General features: G+C 40.4%; 1 protein-coding gene across 2 annotated transcripts; it reads right to left on the minus strand.

Moving 5' to 3' along the window:
• Positions 1–15920: 15920 nt before the first annotated feature.
• Positions 15921–23177, minus strand: ankk1 (ankyrin repeat and kinase domain containing 1). Of its 2 annotated transcripts, none has more exons than XM_058634840.1 (9): positions 22836–23177; positions 22428–22710; positions 22171–22322; positions 21796–21845; positions 20790–20945; positions 19965–20089; positions 19155–19188; positions 18503–18740; positions 15921–18174 (listed from the first exon to the last, which is right to left on the minus strand). In XM_058634840.1, the coding sequence occupies exons 1-9, from the start codon at positions 23018–23020 to the stop codon at positions 17133–17135; spliced, it is 2265 nt and encodes a 754-aa protein (XP_058490823.1). In that variant the 5' UTR covers positions 23021–23177; the 3' UTR covers positions 15921–17132. The 2 variants fall into 2 exon arrangements, with proteins under 2 accessions (XP_058490823.1, XP_058490822.1); XM_058634839.1 differs by having other exon boundaries at positions 19143–19188.
• Between the last annotated feature and the right edge of the window lie 560 nt (positions 23178–23737).

The following is a 23737-nucleotide window of genomic DNA, read 5'->3' on the forward strand; positions in this document are numbered from 1 at the left end:
ATTCGTATAGCCTCTGTATATACTGTACGTTGTAGAGGTGGAGTCTACAGCTAAAAAACATTGAATATGCAGCAGTGTGAATAAATGCTTCTAGCAATAGTGGAGGGGTGGAGGTAGTAAAAAGATCATCCAGGCGCACATCATGTAGAGGCACTGTCAGTGTTTTGGTAATTACTCAGAACTCCTAAGGGGGGGAGACAGAAGTTAAGCCCTGTAAATCTAAGCAAAACCATTCAACTCTGCTGTCAGTAGACCCAGTACTGAAAAGCAGAAAAGGGAATAAAGTCTACAAAAGGTTATTATGGTTGAAGAGTTCCTTGAGAATCAGTAAACAAAAGAAGCTGTCAAATTTCAGTCAACAAAAATAGTTTTGGAAAGTACAAAGTCACTAAAGTATGTCTCATCAAATATTATTTAAAAAGCCTTTTCTGTCTGACAGGATTGACAGGTGTCTGAATTCCTTTAGATGTAGATTTTGGTTTTGTATTTATTTATTTATTTTTTATTTGTATGTTTTTGAAAACTCCCTCATACACTATTGAACACTACTTTTTTTATTGAGATCGTTTATGATGGGGTTTTTTTTCTGAATGGCTTGAATGCCTGGACCCATTAAACGTGTATGCCCACATGAATAAATGTTTCGAGCCAGTCCTGCTGGTGAGCACTCAACAAACAAACAACACTCAGGACACAGAATGACAATAACGATTATGGTTCATTGTAAAATCTAGATAAAAAGCCAGAAAGGTATCTAAATTGTCCCAAAGGTCTCTTAAAAGTCACTTTTTTTGGTAAAACATTAAGCATGTATAGGTATCACTGTGACTTGAGAGATACTGCATATATTTCTCTCTGGTATGGAGGTGTTGGCCGGCTGACATGCAGAAAACCCCTTTAGAACATGGCCTTGCTTCCTTAACAGGTTGTCTTGTAATTCCTAAAAAGGTAAATCTAATGAATTCTTATGGGCACAGCTGGGCATAGAGTTTCTTAGCTACGATCAGTCAAAGGATGGGTAAAAAAAAAAATGTATCTGGTCAAAACAAAACAAAAAAACTATCCTCTGACTGATTCATCTATCGGCTGTGTGCTGTCTCTTAATCGTTCATTATCAATCATTCCATTTTGTGCCAGCCTCGCTCCGGCAATCAGCACCACCTGTGGCTCTTTCGTGCACCAATAGAAAAAAACAAACCTTTCGCCTTTCTAGAAGTGTGCTAATCAGTCGTACAGATGTTCTTAATGATTAGTGGAGCTTCTAATCAGCCACATTTTGCACTCACACACTCATTCGCACCCTGTGAAACAGACACGGAGACAGGGTTTGATGGCAGGGTTGGTGAAGGTGTTTTCAATTCCGGCTTGGTTGCCGGTGTGGCACTGGTGGAGGAGCTGATGGAGGCATGAGGTCTGCAGACAAAGGAGCACAGGTGAAGAGCATCAGAAAATAAGATTTTGCTGCCATGTGCTAGAGGAAAGACCAGAGTTTATACGCCAAGGAGCCTCCAACCAGCAGCCACACCCAACCTCATCATGAGAGCAGCTGCACAGCAAAGAGGGAAAAAACCATAAATCCACTCAGAGTCCATATCATAACACTTGTAAAATGCACTCAATCCTGTATTACACCCACTGCAGGTGCTAAGTGTTTTTTCGAGTGCACAGAACCAATAAAGAAACAATCTGAAACAGAATTGACGTATTGGCCATTTTGGTGTTTGTGCTCAGGATTACTTCATTCTTAATCCTGCTGGGGTAGTAATACGCTCAGCTAGTACTGAGGATTTAGGCAAACTTTAAGGATTGCAGCCGGAGCTTATTCTAACTAAACCAGCTTCATTTTAAAAATGTGGGAGACCCCAGACACAACAACCTTTGTAACCATTTTTTAATGCTTTAATCCAGAGATTTGGGATCTCACAGAAACTCGCACGATTTAGCACTTCAGAATATAAACAGACGTGGAGGCAGACTGTTAATAGCTGGTGTGTTTGCGATGTTTCGTGCTGATAAATGCAGAATTAAGATTAAGATTAAGTCATGGGTGAAAAGACTGAATCAACTTGGTTTGTACAAGTTACGGTTTTAAACAACAGTACACAACATCTGTCAACTCGCTCTCATTTGTTAATGCAGGGTTCTGCTCACACCCCACTCGCTATTCAATCAATCACTTACAATTTGAAATTGGGAAGACTCTGATGCACTTGGCGCGTCTGTTAACCCCTTACACTACAGGATAATTTGCCCAGATAATCTGTTCAAATCCTTTTAAAATCAGAAGGCAACAGCGACTGTCTGAAGGACCAGATCAGGGCTGAAATCTGGCCAATTATCCTCTAGTGTGAGGCAGATTTCAGTCTGTCTGTCACAACAAGCACAGCCTACAAACACAAAGTTCAGGTACTCTGTGTGGTTACATATCGCATTTAGTATTATCATGCCAACAAGATCATACGTTAGGGAAAGGAGAGAGAGGTTGTCAGTCATTAGTACAAGTGTCAAAACAGTTGCATCAATCAAAACTAGAGAAAGCACTTAATCATAAAAATAAAACCTCAGTTTACCACTGTCAATACACTCTAGATCACAAGGTTAACAATTTTTTTAAATAAATTGTTGATTCTGGATCAAAAACCCAACCCGATGTGTACAATGTCTTCCTTGTATCATAACGTACATGATCCCCCGGAAGGTTTTAGCAAAATCCAGCTGAGTTATACTGTGCACTAACATAGAGACACACAGTTAAAAACATCACAAACATGATGGTGGAGGGGAATATTAAATGTTTATTTAATCAATCTATTTTGGAATATCATTTGTAGCTTGTATTCATGTCCAGAGTTAGACACGGACACAAGCTGCAGGAGATGAATCAACCATAACATATGCTCAAGATATAAAACCAAATGGACTCTGTCCAAAGTGATGAGATGCAATTAAGCGTCCCAAAAAGTGAGCCTTAGAAGTGATGGGAAGCAGAATTGAATTAATGGCCTTTGATTGTCACTCAAGAAACTCTAACCGTAAAGCGTGTACTCTTTTTGTATTTTCTTGTCAGGTGTACCATAGCAGGGCGTAACAATGTACATGGAACACAACATGTTGACTTTGTGATAAGACAAAAGCTTCAGTAGAAGAGGATAAGTTTTGCTGACTCCCAACAGGGCCATGATGGATGGGACACAGTACTTTGTGACACAGCTTTAATGGATTTTCACTATCCCCATCCGCATTTGATTGTGTTTGTCTCCTGGCAAACACTATCAGGGCAGAGTTGTGTGAGAGTCAAGACACTTTTTATAACAAAGAAAAGTACTAATCCTCATTAACACCATGTCAATGGAATATCAGAACAGTCATATTTTTAGTCACATGCGATCCTCTTCACGTCTGCTTTACTGGCAGATTTCCAGCTATGATACATGTGCATTTTCTCAGCCATATATAGATCTCCCATTGTCCTGTGTGACACGTGTATATATGGTATTCCTGTAGTGTAATCCCTTGGGGGAATTCCTCACACCAAAGTAGTGGACCAACACCAATCATTTCTGACACACACCCTGTTCTGGCTCTGTTCCTGTCTTCATAAAACCTAATGAATCACTGTAATTAGCAGCTGTGCATGCTAACACCATTTAAGAGCGATTATTTATGAATTCTGGTCATTATGTGTCTTGTGGGCTAATAATACACAATGTGAATGAAGCTACAGTAGAGCCGCAGAAGCACTCAGTTTTCATGTTTAATGCTTTTGGAGGTCAGCGTTATTTATGAAGCCCATATATGTGTCATTGACGTGTCATTTGAATGGAAAAATCACATCGGAATTTGGGAATAAGCAAGGATTCAATTGTGTTAACAAACAATGACTCACAGGAGCACAATAAAGCCGACTGACTAACAGGCACAGGTGGGGATTGAATTGTAAGTGTTTTTTTGTTCGACCAATTGTTTTTTCTTTTTATTACTTTGTAAACAGCTATGGTTCTGAATCCTTGTGAATCATTGTTGCTGCAGGGCAGCACCGTGTTTCTGATTAAATTTCTGATTACTTCAGGGGAAATCTGAATGCTGGACAGCCTTCACCCAGAGTCACCTTTACTGCAGCGCCCCCAGGGCTCCGAGATCAAACATCACTGACATCACCGCACACGTTCACACTCTGAGACCCACACCTCAGACATCTGGAAGACATCTATACATCCTCACCAGTCAATCTCTCCCGCCCGTGTTTTAGTGCTGCATCTGAAATGTCACACGACCAGGCATCACTACTAACCGGTGATTTATGATGATACACACTGTTATTGATTTTGCTGTAAAGGATATCAAATATGATGTCAGTAACAAAGCAGATAACCTTGGTTTGAAGGGAAACGCTGCAGCATGAAACGCAGAGCCCCACAGAGACTTCCTTATGTCTTTAAATGGCAGTGGGTCTTTTTTACCTCGTCATCTCTCTACAAAATAGTCCCAAATGTTGGAGAAGCAGAGTTTAGGCCGAAGTGGGGGGGGGGGGGGGGGGGGGGGGGGGGTTGTGCGTTCTGCATGTCCAAGCAACAAGGACACTTTTAATTAACTGCATCATGATAGCGCCATCGAAACCATCAAACAGCAGCATTTATTATCGTCTCAGCTCCTCAAGGCCGTGTGCCCAGCAAGACATGAGTGGAAAGAAATATGGTAATACTTTTAAAAGAAACCCCTAGCTATTCACAGAAGTCACGGTGTTGCAACCACCATTGTTTTTCCCGTTCAAAAGACACCAAGAGAATGTCAAAGAGGCAACTTTATCGTCTGCTCTCAGAGGAGTAAGTGGAAAAAGTCCTTCAACACATCAAGGTTTTGGGGGGAATTTTTCCCATTTCTGTTTACTTTAAAAAAGCTTCTTTTTTTTTACATACTTTAATTCCCTGTTTCAAACATTAAAGTGCTCACTATTTGTCAGCGCAGTAGATGTAAAGTCTGTCTTTTCTGTCTTCTAAGGAACTTCTGACTATTTCTATGTAAATATGCTGTCTTTGTGGCAAAATCATTTATTTTTAGCGTTTCAATACATACACCACCTCTGATTTTGTTGATATTGCACGAGGGTTTGAGCAAAGTGGGACAGTGGCATTCTTAACTTCATTAATATGACAATATGACAGCATCACAGCACAAACAGCATCATGCTGCTAGATGTGAACCACTCTGTTGTACTAATTTCATGTATGGCCCCTGTTCTTCTATCACCACTCTGTCACGACCCCTGGATTCATCCAGATGCTTTTTATTGGACATTTGTTTTGTTTGGATGTTTTTGTTGTTCCTTCTGTTTTCTTAGACCATGGGCCTTTTGTTGGTTTCAGTTCCTTATTTCCTGTTTTATTTTGTAGTTTCTTTCTTGTGAAGTTTTACTTCCTGTCCTGCCTCTCTCTTGATTGCGTGCCCCGCCCTAATGTGTTTCACCTGGGTCTGATTAGCTGACTGTTTCACTTCTCTCTGTTCAGTGGCCTGTGGTTTCCGTTCCCGTGTTTTTGGAGATATATTGTCGGAGCTCGGCTTGAATATGGGAAAATATCTGCTTTGTGTGGAAGTGTGTGGATGTAAAGTACTTCAGACGACAAGAAATCCTCTTTGTAGAAATGTCGCTGAACTTCGGCAGGTGAGTACAGAACATGCAGCCGCTTCACGTCAGTCTGGCAGGTTATGGTGTCTTTGCTCGGGCACAGAACAGCAGACTTTTGGTGCCTCAAACACTTACGAGTTGCATTCAGTTCAAGATTCAAGATTCAAAGTGTTTATTGTCATATGCACAGTAAAGAAACATGTTTCCCTGTATAATGAAATTCTTACTTTGCTGTGCACTCAAAAATACCAGCAAAAAGTAAACAAGAAATAGTATTTAAAAAGAAAAGTATATAAATATACATATAAAGAAAAAAAACAATACAAATTAAAAAAAAAAAAGATAATCAGATTTTTAAATCACTACATTAACATCTGGATGTTGAAGTCCTGATAGAAACTGAATATTCCCCACCTTATCACAGGACTTGTACCCCACCTCATCCCCATTTTTTTAAGCAGCAGACTTGTATAAATCATCTCATTTCAAATCATATCTCGTTTGCATTGGATATGCAGCACCTTTTTGTAAAAGATACTAATTTGTAGCCTCGTGGAGAAAATATTCTGTCCTTCATGGTGACACCTGCAAATCAGTGGCATGATGAAATCGATGTAAAAGTGCAGAGAGTTGAAAACCTGAGAGCTGTTTAATCTTCGACTTTTGCCTCTGGCGCTGACCGTATAAAACTTGGAAAAATATTTCAATTGAAGTGAACGGATTGATTGGATATGCTCTCCATTTTTTTATTGATTCTGCAAACATAGCTTGACACGTGTGTGTGAAGTGAACTTCAGTGAGCTGAGCGACGACCCCCCGTGACGTCCTACATTTTTCTATTCAACTGATTCTATCTGGCTCATTTCAGCATTTGTGATGGTCTTTGAGCATGGGCCCCAAGTCATTTGGTGCCGTTATCTAAATGTCAATCTAAATCTTAACATGTTCCATCAAATCAGAAGCTTGTTGTTGGTATAGGGGGCAGTAGGAGATGTTAATTGTGCAGGGAGGGAACGTGAGAGATTAGAGAGCACTCTTGGGGCAGATAGGCATCATCATGCTCTTGGTGAGATGAGTCCTTCCTCTCTCTCTCTCTCTCTCTGGCTCCACTTCAGTCATATTTAATGCTTCCTCTATCTGCACCGTCATTGCCATCTACAATCAGAAAATCAACACAAGTGGAAGCATCTCATGCTGCACTTGACCCCTCAAAAGAGGAAAAACATCCGTCCCTATAAGTTGTGTCCATTAGTTTGTGTATTCATCCAGTTTTTAGTTAGTTTTACTTTAAAACTCCGTCTGAACTGTAGTTATCTTTGAGCACACCGAGGTCATGTCTTTAATCAAACAGCACCATTTAATATGAATAAATTAATAATGACTCCTGAGGCATTTTTTAGCAAACCAGATGATGTAATAAACTGGGCATTTAAATTTTGATAGTGCCAGACAGAAAAAAATAATCAGAGGGTATTTGAAAAATGCATTGGCAGAGCGTCACATTAATTAATCAACATACAATAATGAGTGTTATCAATCGCTAATTAAAATTTTGTTTTTCTATGAGTGCACTGATAATGTATGCACAAAAGGCTACTTCAGCTAATTTTATGCGCAACAAGAACACGTCTGCATCGCTTCAAAACCAAAACCAGAACACTGGCTTCTCTCGTACTCGTTCACTCACACACGCACACAGACGGATTCAACCTTCTGTCCGTAGGTTATGTATTGTATATCTGTCTTTTAATAAACCTCACAATGGCTGCCTGGACTTTTTTACTTATTTTAACCATAAAAGAACCAGAAATATCCTGTCAAAATTTGAGCTGTATAAAACATATTTAAAATAACGTTTCTTTGAGGCTTTGTCTCAATGAGCAAAAAAAGGCCAAAACCTTTTAACTTTTTTTTTTCAACTCTCTCCTCTCTGGCAACAAAGACGCTGATTCTCCGGCTTCCTGCAACAGTGTAATATTACCGTAATAACCACATGTTGGCTTTAATATGCAACTTCTCAGCTTTCAGAAACCATTGCAATAATTACAGTAATTGTCACCTGCGATAGGCTCGGTGTTAAAGGTGTGCGTGACACATCCAGGCAGTGTTTAGGATACTTTTCTTTTTTTGTGTAGTTCTGTTGGTGAAGCATGCATTTTCAATATTGGCTAATTGTGATTGTAAGAGACCAAAATCATGATCATGGCGGCTGAGTTGTGCCGTAGAATGTGTCACATGCAGCACAGGAATGTTGACGGGCAACGTACACACACACACACACACACACAAAAAAAAATTCTATATATTTGTAGAGAGAGAGCAAGTGTCATGTGGAGCTTAATCAGCATTATGTGGACTAATTTTGCAGTGGTTTAAATGTAACTGGATTTAAACGTTACACACTACAGCTTTAACATTTGACTTTCTTTTCCCAATTGTCTTTTCTGCATCCAATGAGTGAGGCAATAGAGGGGGAGGAGGAGCACAAGTTCACTGACTGTGCTTATCTCACGAAAAGCTGCATTAAGGAGAAGGCAATTACCTTATTGATTAAATGATAACAAAGTAGCACATGTAAAACAGACAGATAAATCGGAGAAGCTTTGCTTAAAGCTGGAACATTTGCTTCACTGATTCAGCATGAATAATTTTTTTGTGCTGAGCAAAACGTCAATATGGTGACAACATTTAAAAAGGCATCTGGTGTTGTGAACATCTTGTTGGCTGCTGCTTGTGTGTGTTTTTAAAGGGACTTTAGCATTTAGAGTGTGACATGCTTCATAGACACCAACATAAGCAGGTTGGCTGGAGAGGTTGGGGGATGGGTGTGAGTGTCCTCTCATATACTGGTATTTTGCTTGCTCCTAGGTTGGGTTGGGGTTGGTGGTCTAGATGAGGACAACTGTAGCATCCCTGGGGTGTTACTGGCTGCTGGGGTGATTTGGTCCCCCTCACTCTGGCTGGGGGGGGGGGGGGTTCCCCGTTCATATGGTACAAGTCAGGTTTGGGCTCATGAGTGTTTGGTGGGACTGGAGGTTCAGGCATGTCAGACTTTGGGACCTTTGGGGACCCTCTTTAGACCTCTGGCATGGTTTGGCCTCTGTCCATGGTTCTATCATTTCTTATCCTCTGGGGAATATTCCTGGGTCTTGGCACAATCCTCCACTCAACTTCCCAACTAGTAACACACACAGAGGTGCACTTGATCACACAAACAGTATTATATATATATAGTTTCTAATCTTATTGTTGTTGATTTTGTTGTCATGTATTATGTTGTCCCCAGTCTCACACACCCCGTCAGTCCGGTGGCCTCACATCACACATTCAGAAATAAAAAAAACTTTAAAATACAATAAAATAATCAAATAAATGAATAAATAACAGGTGAAGTGTGACAGCCCTTGCCCTGTGACATCACATGGCATCCACTCGCTCAGACTGCATGTCCAGGTTGCTGTACAGGACGGGGGAAATAAAACACAACCTGAGATATTTTGTTCTATTGTCAGATATAAACCCAAAACAAAATCGACATGATTGCAGCTGAGGCATCATTGATACTGCATGACTGTCAGTGAGAGTGTGTGACTCACCAAGACAGAACTTGTGTGTTTAAAAACAAAAATCGAATTAATGTTGGTCCATGAAAAAGGTCCTGGGAAAAGAAACTCATATTTATACTGATCACATAAATAGTGCTGTGAAAACGTAAGTCATGAACTACATCTTCTTACATGCTGTGCATATAGAGCAGGCACTTAATTAGCTTTTTTTTTCCCCAATAGTCCAAGACACCAGTCTGTCTATAATCTGTATTGAATATATTGATTCATTTCTCTGTGAAATCCTGGCTTTGAGACTGGTGTACCGTAGGTGTGGAAGGTGTGTAACAGATAACCCACTCTTATTTCTACTCTGTTGCACAGAATACCGAGGGGATTTCAGTGAGGCTTTTGAGAGGGATTTAGTCTAACTTCATTTTTATTGGAAATTTCAAAAGAATAACATACAACCTCACTTTGACTCAAGTATATAAGAAGATATAATAGGAGCCCCCTCCGTTATCAACACAACTTGTGTGGCTTACCAGAGTACCAAAGTTTTAAAGCAAGAGGGAAGTGCACTGAACACTCAAAAGCCTTATAGAGACTGAATTAGCTGTATTCAAGGCATGATGAGGAAGAACAAAAACGACCACACCATTAGAAGATCAATACATCAGGCTTAGTTCCCCAAGAGTGAAAAGCAATATCATCACAGTAACACACGTGAAGAACTTCAGACTAATCAGTAAATGTAACATCGTAATACACAAGCACTTAGCACTTTCATGTGGTGATCCCTGACAAGTAGTTTCAAAACTCTTTTGAAAGGTCATTTGTTTGTCAAACTACAATTCCACAATGGGTGATATGAGACTGCCCTGATGAATTCAAATAGAGATTTATGACAATACCAGAAGAGTGTGTGTGTGTGTGTGTGTGTGTGTGTATGAGATATGGAGTATCAAAGTGACACTGAAACACAGTGATGTGACTATTAATTGTTGGCCCACTCTGAAGTTGGATACCTGATGGCTTATGCTGGCGACATCAGGAAATTGCTCTACCATTTGATGTACATCTTCAGTCAAATTGCCGTAGGACAATGACCCCTCACACACATCAAAGCTTTGCAAGAATAAAGTGAAGATCAAAGAAGAACAAAAAGTCCTGATTTGTGATGGTATTTCAGTTTACCTCAACAGTGATGTGTGGCTTCTTGAATAACATTAAAGGTATGCAGGGTGTAGAGGTAGTGTTTGTACATGGCAAACATGTGCATACCTCTCAACTAACCCTCCCTGTCAGTGGTGTTTGCTCTAAGACGGCAAGGGAAGCTCAGCTTACTCTAAAATGACGTCAAATATGTGCTGTGTTAGAACGCGATTAGAACTTGTCACTCCACATGTCGGCTGTTTATCAGAGATGAGCGATCGTCTTACGTGATTTTTGTATTCCCTTCGCAGCCTTCGCATTAAAACACAACAGCATGGAACACAACAGAATATTTTTTTTTCACTGCGGTGAGCTTGACTGTGATTGGACAATTGCGACAAAACATCATTTCCACAGAAGCTCAGCTTCCCTCAGAGTCAATGGAGCAGTGGGCGCGTGTCGATGCTGGGCTTCTGCATGATGATTGGAGGAACATCGGAAAGGTGGAACCCGTTTTTGATTGACAGCGTTGCAGAAACATACAACAGTGGAGCCTTTTCTGTCTCAGTCCTGTGTGGATTTTGTGAGTGCACTGTAAATAAAAACACTATTACTTTTCAGTTTTACATAATTAGTGCATTTCCTTGTTGTAGTTGTTAGATTGCAGAATCCATGTAAGATTTATGTAAAAATAATCGAGCCGAAAATGAGCTTCACCTTTTTCAAAGACCAGCAACCACCACTTCCCCCTATCCATCCCATAGCAGTTATATTTGTTTATGCTAGGATCCTGCAGAAAACACAGTGGTTCAAAATGGCCAACTCCATTACAGGATGTTCTGCTGATGTAGCTATTAGGGCTCATTTTAAGGTCACAGAAACACAGTGACTGAAAACATAATCATACATCCATTATCTTTACTGCTGATTATTCGATTGTGGTGCTAGAGCTGGACCCAATCCCAGGTGAAAACATACATTCATTTGTTCATCTCCTACCGCTTTATCCTCCACATGAGGATCGCAGGGGCGCTGGTGCCAATCCCATCTGACATAGGGTGAAATGCGGGGTACACCCTGGACAGGTCATCACAGGGACACGGAGACAATAAACCATCCCCTCTCACAGTCAATTTAGAGCCTATCCCCCAAATCTGCATGTTTATAGACTGTGGGAAACTAGAGAACCCGGTTTGCATGTTCACAGGGAGAAAATGCAAACGTCATGTAGAAAGACCAGATGAAAACATAATTATGAATAATATGTTCCACTATAGATGGTCTACCTATAAAACATAGGGAGGTCAAATTAAGATTGATAAAATATTCTGAAAAGCAGTACATCTTTTAGAATATTTAACTTTTCAACCTGATTTCATTTTCAAAAAAGACCTTGAAGTTAATAAATAATAAAAAAAAAAAAGTGCATTAATGAGTAGTTTCAGACTTTTAAACCCCATTAAAATCCTAAGCTCTGCTGGCTCTTGTGAACAGGCAGACTGGCAGCATCATTACACGGTGTTTGAAAATGTGTCAGAGTGGCTTGTGTTCAAAGAAAGAAAGAAATTAAATTAAATTAAATAACAAAGTAATGACTTAATGAAAATGGGCTTTATATTGTTTATTGCTGTATTTATTGTTAATTTAAGTGTGGCTTTAGAAGAAAGGAGTGGCTTTCTGATGAAAACAATATTCATTTATCCATGGAGGCTGGATTTAATCTTGAAGCCTGAAGGTAACAGCAAGAGGAAATGAAACAGATACATATCTGAACAGTATTTAATTTATTGTCGCTTCAGTCCTACTGGCAGCTGGTCCAAAAATGTTTTGGACTCTGTGATACTGTGATCTCCACTGCACTTGCTCTGTAGAAGCAATATATCATTTTTTTGTCATTAATCTGTGCAGAGCAAAACTTTAAAGGAATTTAATCTTAAAAAGGCCCTAAAATTCCCTGCATGTGTTCTCTTTTCTCTCTCTTGATGTAGGGAAGAGAGCATGGTTAGGACAAAAATCCAGGAGTGATTGATGGGCTCAGGTTGAAAGTTTATTATCACTGATCTTATAACTTCAAGTTGTTTTGTCATCGTCATTGTGTGATTGTTTATTTAATATATCGAATATTTCTGTTGAGAAGCAGGGGTTACTATTTATGACGGCAAGCTGAATCACACAGGCTGTTGAAGCCATTAAAAAGTAGAGGCCATCCTTTTTTTCTCCACAAGAACTCAAAATAAACCCAATGGTTGGATTCCGTAAATAGTTATTAGCAGTTTAAGTTCAACAAGAGTTAATTAAGAAGAATTGATTATTAGTGAGTCAGAAATGCTGGTAATAAGTCATTAGGTGTGTGCGCCTTGTGTGTGTGCACCATGGGGCTAATAGTTGTTTGCTGTAACCATAAATAATGACTAACAACCACCGGTCAGTCAGAGAACGCTTTGGCTTACTTTAACTGTGTCTGGCTCCAACAAGAATACAGAATACAGGACACCTGTTGGGCCCAATCAATATTCTCCAGCACTCGGTTGGTTTCACGCTGAAAAATGTGACCCGAGCCAGACTCCAGCAGGGAGCCAGTCATAACTATATTGAGGTACTTGTTAAAGGCTAAATAACGTGATGAAAGACCACCAGATTGGTTGTTTTTCGAGTTCTGGCATGTTCAGCAATTACAACATGTGTAATAGTTTGTCAAAGTGACTGTCAAGTGGTTGGTTTAATTTATTTATTTATTTATTTATTTATTTATTTATTTTGACCAAATAATTACAATCCAAACAAACTGTAACTTCCTGTTTAACGTTGAAGTCTTGTGCCAGCTAGGTCTCATGGGTGATGATGTTCTTCTGTAGTTTCCTGCCTGTGTCTGCCACGCCCCCTGTGTTTTTAATCTGTGTCCAGTTATTCCTTGCCTACTTTCTTCTGTCCATCTTCTCAGTCTAACTCTGTATTTCTTTTTATCTTTTTTTTTTTTCTTTTTGATTTTATTGGTTGCTTGTCTGCCCACCTGCCTGCCAATTGGACGCATCTGAGCCATTTCTTTTCTCTCAGCTAAATTATCTTTATCACACCCACCTGTTATTGAGCATTTGCATTTTGGGTGAGAAATCCTTGAGCATATAAACACAATTCATCATGTGGAAATGTGCAGAAACCATGCCGGCAGCAAAGCACAGCATTAGATGTATGATTGAAAACGGCATTATAATCTCAATGTTTCTGCAATTTCTGTGATAATGACTTTTCATTACCCTGATATTCATATTCACAAACAATTCTATGGAGGCTAACTCAGCAGGAAACAAAGTAAAACGCATCTGAAAATTATATCAGCAACAAATGGTCTTGATTTGATGAAATTAAAGCACAGAATTGATAGTTCTCCCTAGTGCACAGTGCTGTTTACAAATAGTACTACATATGGTATTCAAATAGTGTAAAGAAACTGAATGATGCTGTAGGGGGTTGTGATCCATGCAAGAGAGAGAGAGAGAGATACCATTGAGATCCACCATTAATCATGTCACAAGAACATGGTCACACCAAGCATATGGATCTAAGGAGATAATATGAAAACACATGAGAAAACAAGGCCATTTAGTAGCATTAGCTCAATAGCTTTGAGAATACATTGTGCATGGATTATCATTTTTTAATTACCCTGGTAGGAACAGAGGATTCTCTTGTCTAAAGTCACCGTGGGTTACTTACCCGAAGAGACCATAATGAAAAAGTCATTTAATCAAAATCCTGTCACTCACCCACTGAGGTGGGAGAGCAGTCACTTACATGTCAGTAAACAGCTATCTTGGGGATGTACTCTAGTAAGACCAACATTGGGTGTTTGCCACTGTCACACTGCAGACTGAGAAGTGGCTCAGACATGACAAGGGCCAACAAAAAAAAAAAAAATGTTTTTCCACATTATCACCCTGGAGAAAATCATCCCCCAGGAGACATGAGGGATCACTAAATCACTTACTGTGACAAGAACCAAGGAGTCCTGCCAGGACGCCTCCTTGGCCCATCTCAGGCTGCACACCTGGGTCAAAAGACGCAGATGCATCATTCATGATTGCAGCAGCTTAGCACCACAGGTCACAGCTCAGTGCTGAGTCTAACCCTGCATTTAAAGGGGGCTTGGCAAATTACACGTAATGGCTCTCTGCTGGAGAGTATAGCGATAAGTAGCTAGTTTAATCATAAGAGCTGAGAATGTCAGATGGAGCCTTTTAACAGTGTGTCAGATGCCACAGTGAAACAAAATACAATTTTTAAAATCTTATGCAATCACAACAGCTAAATGCTCAAGCCAAGCTTAGACTGTGTACAGAGCTTTAGGGAACATCATAGAATGAGATTAAACGAAGAATTGTGCATCTTGTTAAAAATACCGTTATGTATGCAAATTGCTCCTGGTGCGTTCTAAAGCAGAGCCTTTGAATGCAGTATCACGTTGTAAGGTGTGTAGGTGACGTGTCATGATGAGCTGTATTCTTTATTTCAAACTGTTTTAGTCAAAGCAATCAGGAGTGTTTCATTATGGTGTAGTTCTATTTTATGAAAATCCTATCAAAAGTATGTAGCTTTTAAAGAAAATTAAAAATATAGCAGGGACATGTGCCTCCACAAATGAAGAAAAACACCCCATTGCAGGTCTCCTTTTCTTTCTTAGCACAGTGTGTATTAATATCAACTTACATGACATTTTCTTTTTCCCAAAAATTATTTTCTATATTTTCTCTAGGCACCTGCAAACCCAATTACTGGCCAATAGGAAGTATGCAATGTGTCAGTGTGTGTGTAAAAAGGTTGTGACACGTACAGTGAATTAGGGAACATTCCAGAAAGTGTCGTCAGAGCAGTGTTTAAACAACAAAAATGCCGTCAGACCAGTTACACAATGACACAGCCGCACGTTCACTGATGAGTATCCTTCACATTTGTCACCGTCAATAACAGTCACAAAAGAATTGTTTTGCTTCCAATTTCTGTGCGACAATGAAAGCCCCATAAATTTCAAACGTGAGTTGCTGCTGTGAACAAGGACACTCTCAATTATAAATCAGTCCACTCCAGAGAGCTGCTTTTCATACTGTGATGGCTGCTTCTCAAACCCTAGTGGATAAATTACATCGAGAGCAAGGTCAGCACACATTTTATGTAGTCACACCCCCGGTAAAAACCTATAAGAGATGGTAAATCAAGAGTTTGCCCATCAAAATCTAAGGGAGCACATATTAGTGTGACATCCCGACAGCTGTCTTAAATGGAATTACAAGTTCCACAGGGGGAAAGACACAAAGAATAACAATAGAGACGATACTTCTGTATAAAAACGGTCTTGTTCAAGTTAAATACTTCCTGATGTTGCTTTTCATTGCTGGCTTCAATTAAAACAACACCAATGTTATACGTTTCAATGCATAGAGTACTCGGACTCACCAAAGCATTTTCAAAACCCTTTTAAATGCATGTCCACAGAAATACACATTTCCATTTGGTCGTGTTTAAATGGTGTTATCTACTTTACTGTCTCTGCTAAAACGTGCAAATGCACAGGAGAACAAAACAAGGCAACACATACCATAATCCCACGCTGATTCCTGACTAGGCCTTTATTGTTTTGACTGAAAGAATCTTAGCAGCTGAAATTACGTTCTGAGCATTTATAAATCGAGCATTTTTTGTTACCGTGTGGGTTTTTCACAGCTTAATTCACATTAAATACCAGTACACGACACACTATGAGTGGCTCGGATACACAAAAATTCAAAAAAAAAAAAAGGCTCAGGCAAATGAATTATATCGGAGAGAAACAAGTAAAGTTGGGGCTAAATTTAGAGAGCAGACATTCACTTAGCAACAAAAAAAGGAGAAATGTAATACATCCTGTTTGTTCCATTTACAGCAGCTCGATTCAGCTCCCACTCTGCAACCAGAGTCGGACTCTTTTTGGTTTCAGGAAAAACACCCTGTGAACATGTAGATCAATGCAGCTCCCAGATCCCTGCATTCCATTTCAATGTAATAAAGTGTCACGGTAGTAAATGACTGTGGTGCAGGTGGGACAGTGCTCACCTTAGTCTCCAGGGAATGACAGATCGTTATCTCGCCTCGTTGAAATAAAATATTCCCTGTATGGAAATTCCACTGCATATCTTCTTTAGTGACTTGGGGAAAGTCCAAAATATGCTGCAGATAGTCATTTCAGTGAAAGCTCATTCTCTCATTTGCCTGATCATTGGACACATGACCGCTTTATCGCCACTCACAGGTTTAATCAAATGGATCTTAAAAGTCGTTTAAACAGCAGCATTTTTATCGTCTCATTTTCACCCACACGTGGCAGCAGCATTCATACAGGACGAGACCACACATTAATAACTGAGGTATTTCAAAAAACAATCAATGTGTTTTTGTCATTATAGCCCACTTCACCTGATTTTGACCCTATGTGTTGGAACGGAATGAATTTTACAGACTTAAGTTATTACCTACTGCTGAATTAGACTAATGCTTTTCTTGTGTGAGCCAGGACATAATTGAAATATGGATTGTGCACTCGATAGTTTGAAAATAAGCACACTGAGAGGGGAACAAAAGTGTGTTCTCGAGCCTGTTAGACAGATACAATGAAGCAGATACTTTGTGCACAATCATATTCAACATTTTCCCACGTTTTTGCATGAATCTTTTCAGTAAAAGCCTCACTGAAAATGAGGACAATATTCTTAATGTAACATTGATGTTTTCATACAATAATCATTCCATTCAAATTGCCTTACCCAGAACTAGATTCATGCTCAACATCCTGTTTCCATTAGCTGTGCTATTTCCCACTTGCTGCACCTCTGAGCCACAGACATAGCTGTGGATCCAGAAGAATCAAGTAGTGTCTTATCTGCCCCATTCAGCAGCAGAGCTTTTACAATTGGCACACAGGCATGCTGGGCAGCCAGGTGCAAAGGTGTCGCCTTGTTTGCATTTACTGCATTTACATCTGCATGGTGAGTTATCAAGTGAAGCACGCATGTGAAACTGACACTGGTACATGCTACATGTAACGGTGTCCATCCTTCGCTGTCTTCTGTCACGTTTGGGTCAGCGTTGGCTGCCAGGAGCTTTGCCGCCACCTCTGGCTTGCTGTGGTAGCAGGCGAGGTGGAGTGGGGTCCATCCTTTCTCGCCTCTAGTATTCACACAACCACCCTGGTTCTCCAGCTGGACCACTGTAGCTTCATGACCCCTCAGGGCTGCCAAGTGCATGGGTGTCCAGCCTTGGAGAGTCCTGGATACTGGGTCAGCCCCATTGGACAACAGCTGCCTACATATGCCCGTATAACCCTTCAGAGCAGCCAGGTGAAGTGCAGTGAATCCCCTGCTGTCTGCCTTGTTTGTACTCGCTCCACTCTTCACCAGCTGTCTCACTAGTCTGAAATGGCCTTCCTCAGTGGACAAGTGAAGAGAAGTGCACAGAGAGTTGTCGGTAACGTTGGGATCTGCTCCCTGTGAGAGGAGGAGCTTGGCAATGTTCAGATGCCCGTAGGCGGAGGCGAGGTGGAGCGACGTCCTCCCCCATGTGTCCTCCTGTTTCCTAAACGTGTCCTCTGACAGCCGTGAAAGCAGCAGGCGCACCACTGTTTCATGGCCGTTCTGGCAAGCCAGGTGGAGGGGGATCCAGCCGCTTTTTTCCCGGGCATCGGCCACAGCTCCTTTGTCCAAAAGGAGACGTACAGTCCTGTCGTCTCCATTCTGAGCACCAAAATGTAACGGTGACCACTGGTCCTCATCTCCCTGGGTGACCGATGCACCATGTTCCAGTAATAAGGAGATGACGTCATGAAGCCTGTAAAATAGATGTTGCATATGTAAGCAAATGTTTTATCCGATTTTTCCCCAAGTGTATAAGTCCAATATGTTTGTTTACTTATAAAACTACAGGCGTCAGAACTATTTGTGGTTTTAAAGGGGGTTGAGAACAGGACACAGCGATGAGTCTACAACTCATTACTGTGATGTTGCCAAGCAACCAGCTAAGATTCACTGTTTTTACTAAGCTAAGCAAAGTCATTTGCTGATTTTATCCATATAAATGTGAACATTCGATGATCTATTAAACAACTGTGCAGACGTTTATGAAAAATGAAAAAGCGAGATTTTTCTTTGGTACAGACCTGTACAGAACAGCAATAATTAGAGGTGTGTAACCTCTAGCAGTCATGCAGTTGATGTCAGCACCCAGACTCAGGACATGCTTCACACTGTTTGCATCCCCGCTGGCCACTGTGTAGTGAAGGAGGCTCTCTTTCCCTGAAAACTCGATGGAAACGTGTTCTTTTCTCAGAGACTGTCTGAAACTACCAAAGTCCTTTTTGGACAAAAGGGAGAGAATGTTGTCCTTGGCATGAGCCTCTGTGAAAGGAGAGCAACAGGAATTGTGTCAGACAAAGAAATTGTGATTGTTTGTGATGCCAACTTTTGTTTTCATGACTTCATACTTTCAGTATCTGCATGTTATTGTGTTGATTGGGTGTTAGCTACACAGCGGTTGCTGTCAGATCCTGTGTTGCTGAGTCGAAGTCGGCTTTCTCAGTGAAAGATTTGTCTTGTACATAAGATTTTGGACAAATGCATCGAGACAAACAATTTTTCCTCTACTCAAAAAACAAATCCTCTAAGAGGCAGCTTGTTGATTGTGTTTTTCAGGTCAAACTGTAAAGTATTAAAATCGTGAGAAGTGCAAATAGGATTTTTTTTTCAATCTCTGCCCTCCAGGCTTTCTTTTAATTATAGTTATTTTCCACCCCATTTTACCTGTGCGTTTACCTGAGGGAACATCAGGCATCTGAGGGAAAGCGATCTAAAATTGAAAAGAAAGAAATAAAGAGGAAAAAGGTGATTCACAAATCATTAGCGGTCACATCACTCATCATAATTGGCTAGTAAGCACATATATCAATCAATATTCAAAGAGAAGCTTAAAGGGTATAAATAACTCAGATATTAAACACAGATATGTGTTTAACTGCTGAGGTTTTTATATAATATAAATCATTTGCACAGAGTAAGTTTTTGTACTTTTCTGTTTTACCTACATAAAGATATGAAGCCAGTTGCCATTTGTGATCTCCTGAATCTTTCCAGTGTGTAACATTTAGAATGGTTTGATTGCACAGGTGTATAATTACTTTATTTGGTTTTCATTGGCTTATCATAATCTGTTTGTGTACTTTGGGCAAAGGTCATGTTTTATGGAGTGGAGAAACCAGCCAGAGCGAGCATTTTGACTTTCCAAGCAATGGTTTACTGTGCAGATCAAGAGGAACAACATCCTCTCTGGTGTGAGATTGCCACTGCTTTTTGTTGTGGAACAGGGGAAAGGGGGGTTCTATATTTGCAATGGATACAAGAAAAGTAAACTTTGTGTCCAAACTAGATGAGTTATAATGAGTTATAACCTTTGACACAGCCTTTGTTGCTAAATATAACCCTAATTACTAGATTCTAGCTTGAGGGGACTTTTATAGAATAAACCTCGTCACCATTTTTGTTTTTTACTCTTCCTTCATAGTAATTAACCTGATGATACCATAGATCTTACAGTATTATTCAAGCAGAGTATGAAGTGGAACACACTTTATGTATAGGGGGAACCAGCCAAGATAAATCAGACGTCTGTCCTCTATTGCCTTTCATGCTAGAGTGGTTTGGTCCTGGAGCTTTAAGGACTTCACTGAGAGCCTCCGTTTTCATCACGGTCTCTGCAAACAAAACAGCAGACATCAGCTGATCTGAATTTGTGTCGTTACACTAATGTTTCCCAGATGTGCAACTCTAAAACCCAATGGGATCTTCTCATAATTGCATCACTTTAACAAACGAGCAGCCATGCATAAGGTACGAGCGAATTCTTCGATAAATGTAGGTATAACCGCATACTGACTTTTATAAACATGGGGAGTGAGCATAGTAGCCATTTACAAACACTAATAACAGTAATTAGCGTTTGTTAAAAGGACTTCTGAATAAAAGGTGGCTGAAACAAAGGTGACCCTCCTTATGCATTTGATTCCCAGCAGCTACTGCTGACTTTATAATTACATAGTAACAACAAAATCAAGTGGGGGAAAAAAACAACACGTTTCTAAATGTTAAATGTAAATGTGTTCATTCATTTTATAGAGCTGCTACCTGCATCACATGTGGTTCATTTTATTTAGAGAATCACATTTTTGCAAAAATGTAATTGTAAATGTTTTCTAAATGTGTACTTTGAGCCTTGTTATAGCTCATCGGAGACAATATTTCTCCATTGTCCAATGTACATTTTAAGGAAACACCAGCTCAGCAGCTGAGGGGATTCAGTGGATAATGGCACTGCAGTTCTCCCGAGAACTTAAAATGTATTACAAATATTATTGCGTTTTTATAAAGTTGGAGAATGGAAATGACAATGCACACCTGAGAACTGTGGCCTTTTCCTGTGATCCTGGTCCCAACACTGCTGCATGATGCTGACCATTGGGTCACACTCGAGGGGCTTCACATCAGGTATCCTCTCCAGACAGGGCCTCTTTCCTTGTGATACATGTAGGAGAACTTTGGTCACACTGCAGCCTGTCAAAGAAACAAATGTCAGACACAATGTACAGTGGAGATCCACACATGCACATATACAGTATATACACACCTTTGGGGCAATGTGAGACTATGTATTCCATTCCCCCCAATTCCTGTCTTATTCTAAGATCAGTCTCTTGATCTCAAAGCAAGACATTTCAAACTATGTGACGAAATAAAAATATTACGTCTGAGAGTTGTATCATCAACATTAATAACTGACAATGGCTGACGTTTATGTTCACATAAGATTGTTGTTTCAGTCAGTCATTCTGAATGAGGGGTTAATGGTCATATGACAACAATGATTTCATAAGTGCCATGAACACTCTTAGGAATGATGGACACAATATAGCCCTTGTCGTTACTGGAACCTATTCAAATAATAACTCAGAGGGAGCCATCATGAGCTGCCACAGCAGCTTCAGTGCACACTGACACTGATTATTCAGGAGAGATGAAGGTGTTTGTTTAAGTCTCATGAGCCTTTGGTCGGGATTTGTCTGTTTGGCCAAATGATTTGCATCACGTTTCAGTGATCCCTCATGCACCGTACAGGAGCATTGTCATCTAGTTTTACCACTTTCCACTTTTTCATGGTTCCTTTATTTTGTATCATGTCTGTAATCTTTTCAGCATATTAACTGCCGCATGCCAGAGTTCTATCAGATATGTCTGTCAACAGTGCAACCCTTAATTGAGGATGCAGTCTAGCTGCATGGGAACATGGTTCTCTCCCGAAAAAAAGGCTTTGTTGAACAGTAACTGCTTTCACTGTGACACCATCGAAGTGGAAATGTCGAGTCTCAAAACATTCAACGACAATGTGACGCTTGTCATAACCTACCTGCATACGGCTTCTGCTGTGTCAGAATTTCCCACATCAAGATCCCGAAGCTGAAGATCAAAGCACAAGGAGCTGTTATTTTCTCACATTTACACATTCAAGAAACGCCAAGGCAATACTGCTCTTACTTAATAAATGAAGTTGTTTTTAGTGCCACAAAAAAAACTCTATTTGCTTTTTTTGAGATAAAAAGGTAAAGGAGGAGTCACACTTGAGCTACAAACAGTGAACAGTATGCCTCTGTTTTTATGAGAGAATGAAAGTATCGTAGAGATCAAGGTTACACTTCATGAATTGTAGATGGTGCTTTGGAATAGGAAACACAGCAGTGACTCTCTGATGGTGCAGTTTTTAAAAATGCCCTTGGCCAGTCACCTGTAAACATCGAAGGTGGTTCCTGGAGGATCGCGACACTGAGTGAATATCTCTGGAGGAATGTAATTTATGTTTCCTCTTGCTGTCAAATGCTCCATGAACGACTTCTTGCTCGTGCCCTCTTCCCAGTGGATTAAACCAAAATCTGAAATCTTAGTTGGCAAAACAAGAATCCAGAATGTTACACAGAATTGCACGCTTCAGAAATACCAAGAGGTCACTGTAAGCATTTTCTGTGTCGTCTGTATTTCACTGACCTTGACATGGAGATGATCATCTAACAGGATGTTTGATGTCTTGAGGTTAAGATGGAGTAGTGGGGGTTTCATACTATGGAGGAAATTCATGCCCATAGAGGCCTCATGAATCATCTGGAACTTCTTTGGCCACATCAAAGTGTGACTGGCCAGAAGATTGTTCAGTGATCCATGACTCATGTACTCCATCACCACGCCAGTCGCCTCACTACACAGTCCATACAGGGACGTGATGTACTTGAATTTCACTTTGGTTATGTTGGACACCTCCTCTATTATTCTTCTGTAGTAGAGGAAATAATGGTCAGTGGAGGAACTTTGATCACTGTGTCAAACATTGCACTACGAGATGCTTGTCATGTCCAATCACGAGTAAGTCAGAGAGCAGAACTAAGACAACACACCTACCTGTAATAGTTGTGTTCACACAAGGTTGTGTCGAAGCTTTTCAGAGCACACTTTTCCCGCCAGAGTTTGAGCTTGACTTCGTACACCTGGCTGAATCTGGATTCTGCCACCTTAATCCAGTTAGCCTCAAAGTCGCCCTTCCTGAAGTCCCTGAATTGCCCCGGGGATCCATCAAAGCAATCCATGAGTACAGAGGTCTTCTCTGACACGAGCCTCCGACGCACTCAGTCTTTAATCCTACATATAAACAGGGTTTAGCGGCGATCGATAGGCTCCACTGGAGATTAGGTGACACGAAAAGTTGTAGACCACGGACAATAAAATCATTGGCAGCTGGCTGTGTGAAACGCATGTGCACTCGCATGCTTATAAGGCTGCTTTGTTTTGTGGGAGGGTCAGAGCCACAAGTTGTTTACACTGAAATGTGGAAAAGCCGGTTCTTTTAGCTGCCAGGAACTGCTGACTTGGCTTCCAGTCATCTACCTGTAAATGTTTCCCAGAAAGCGTGCAACTCTTTAACAATGTCTGGGTTCGGCACCAGCAGAGTATCGGTTGCTGATATGATAAAAATGCCTGTTGTGATTTGGCACTGTGTATACAGCAAATGAACTGCCTAATGAGCCACCCACTTCTATCAAATTGCACTTTAACAAGGCACTTAACCCCCTGCAGTTCCAGTAGAACAGCTCAGTAGTCTGCAGTTTGAGTTTGAGAATATGACATTCCTCTCAGTGTGTGTGTGTGTGTGTGTGTGTCCATTTACACATTTGCAGTAATGTCCACATCACATAACTTGTCTTCCGTGAGATTATGTGTTTATTCACTATCTTGTCCAGCACTATAAAAGATCGATACCACATCTTACATCTGTCAATGACAAATGACGTAATGTTGGACGTTAT

The sequence above is a fragment of the Solea solea genome, chromosome 7 (assembly GCF_958295425.1).
Source record: "Solea solea chromosome 7, fSolSol10.1, whole genome shotgun sequence".
In the NCBI taxonomy this organism is placed as follows: domain Eukaryota; kingdom Metazoa; phylum Chordata; class Actinopteri; order Pleuronectiformes; family Soleidae; genus Solea; species Solea solea.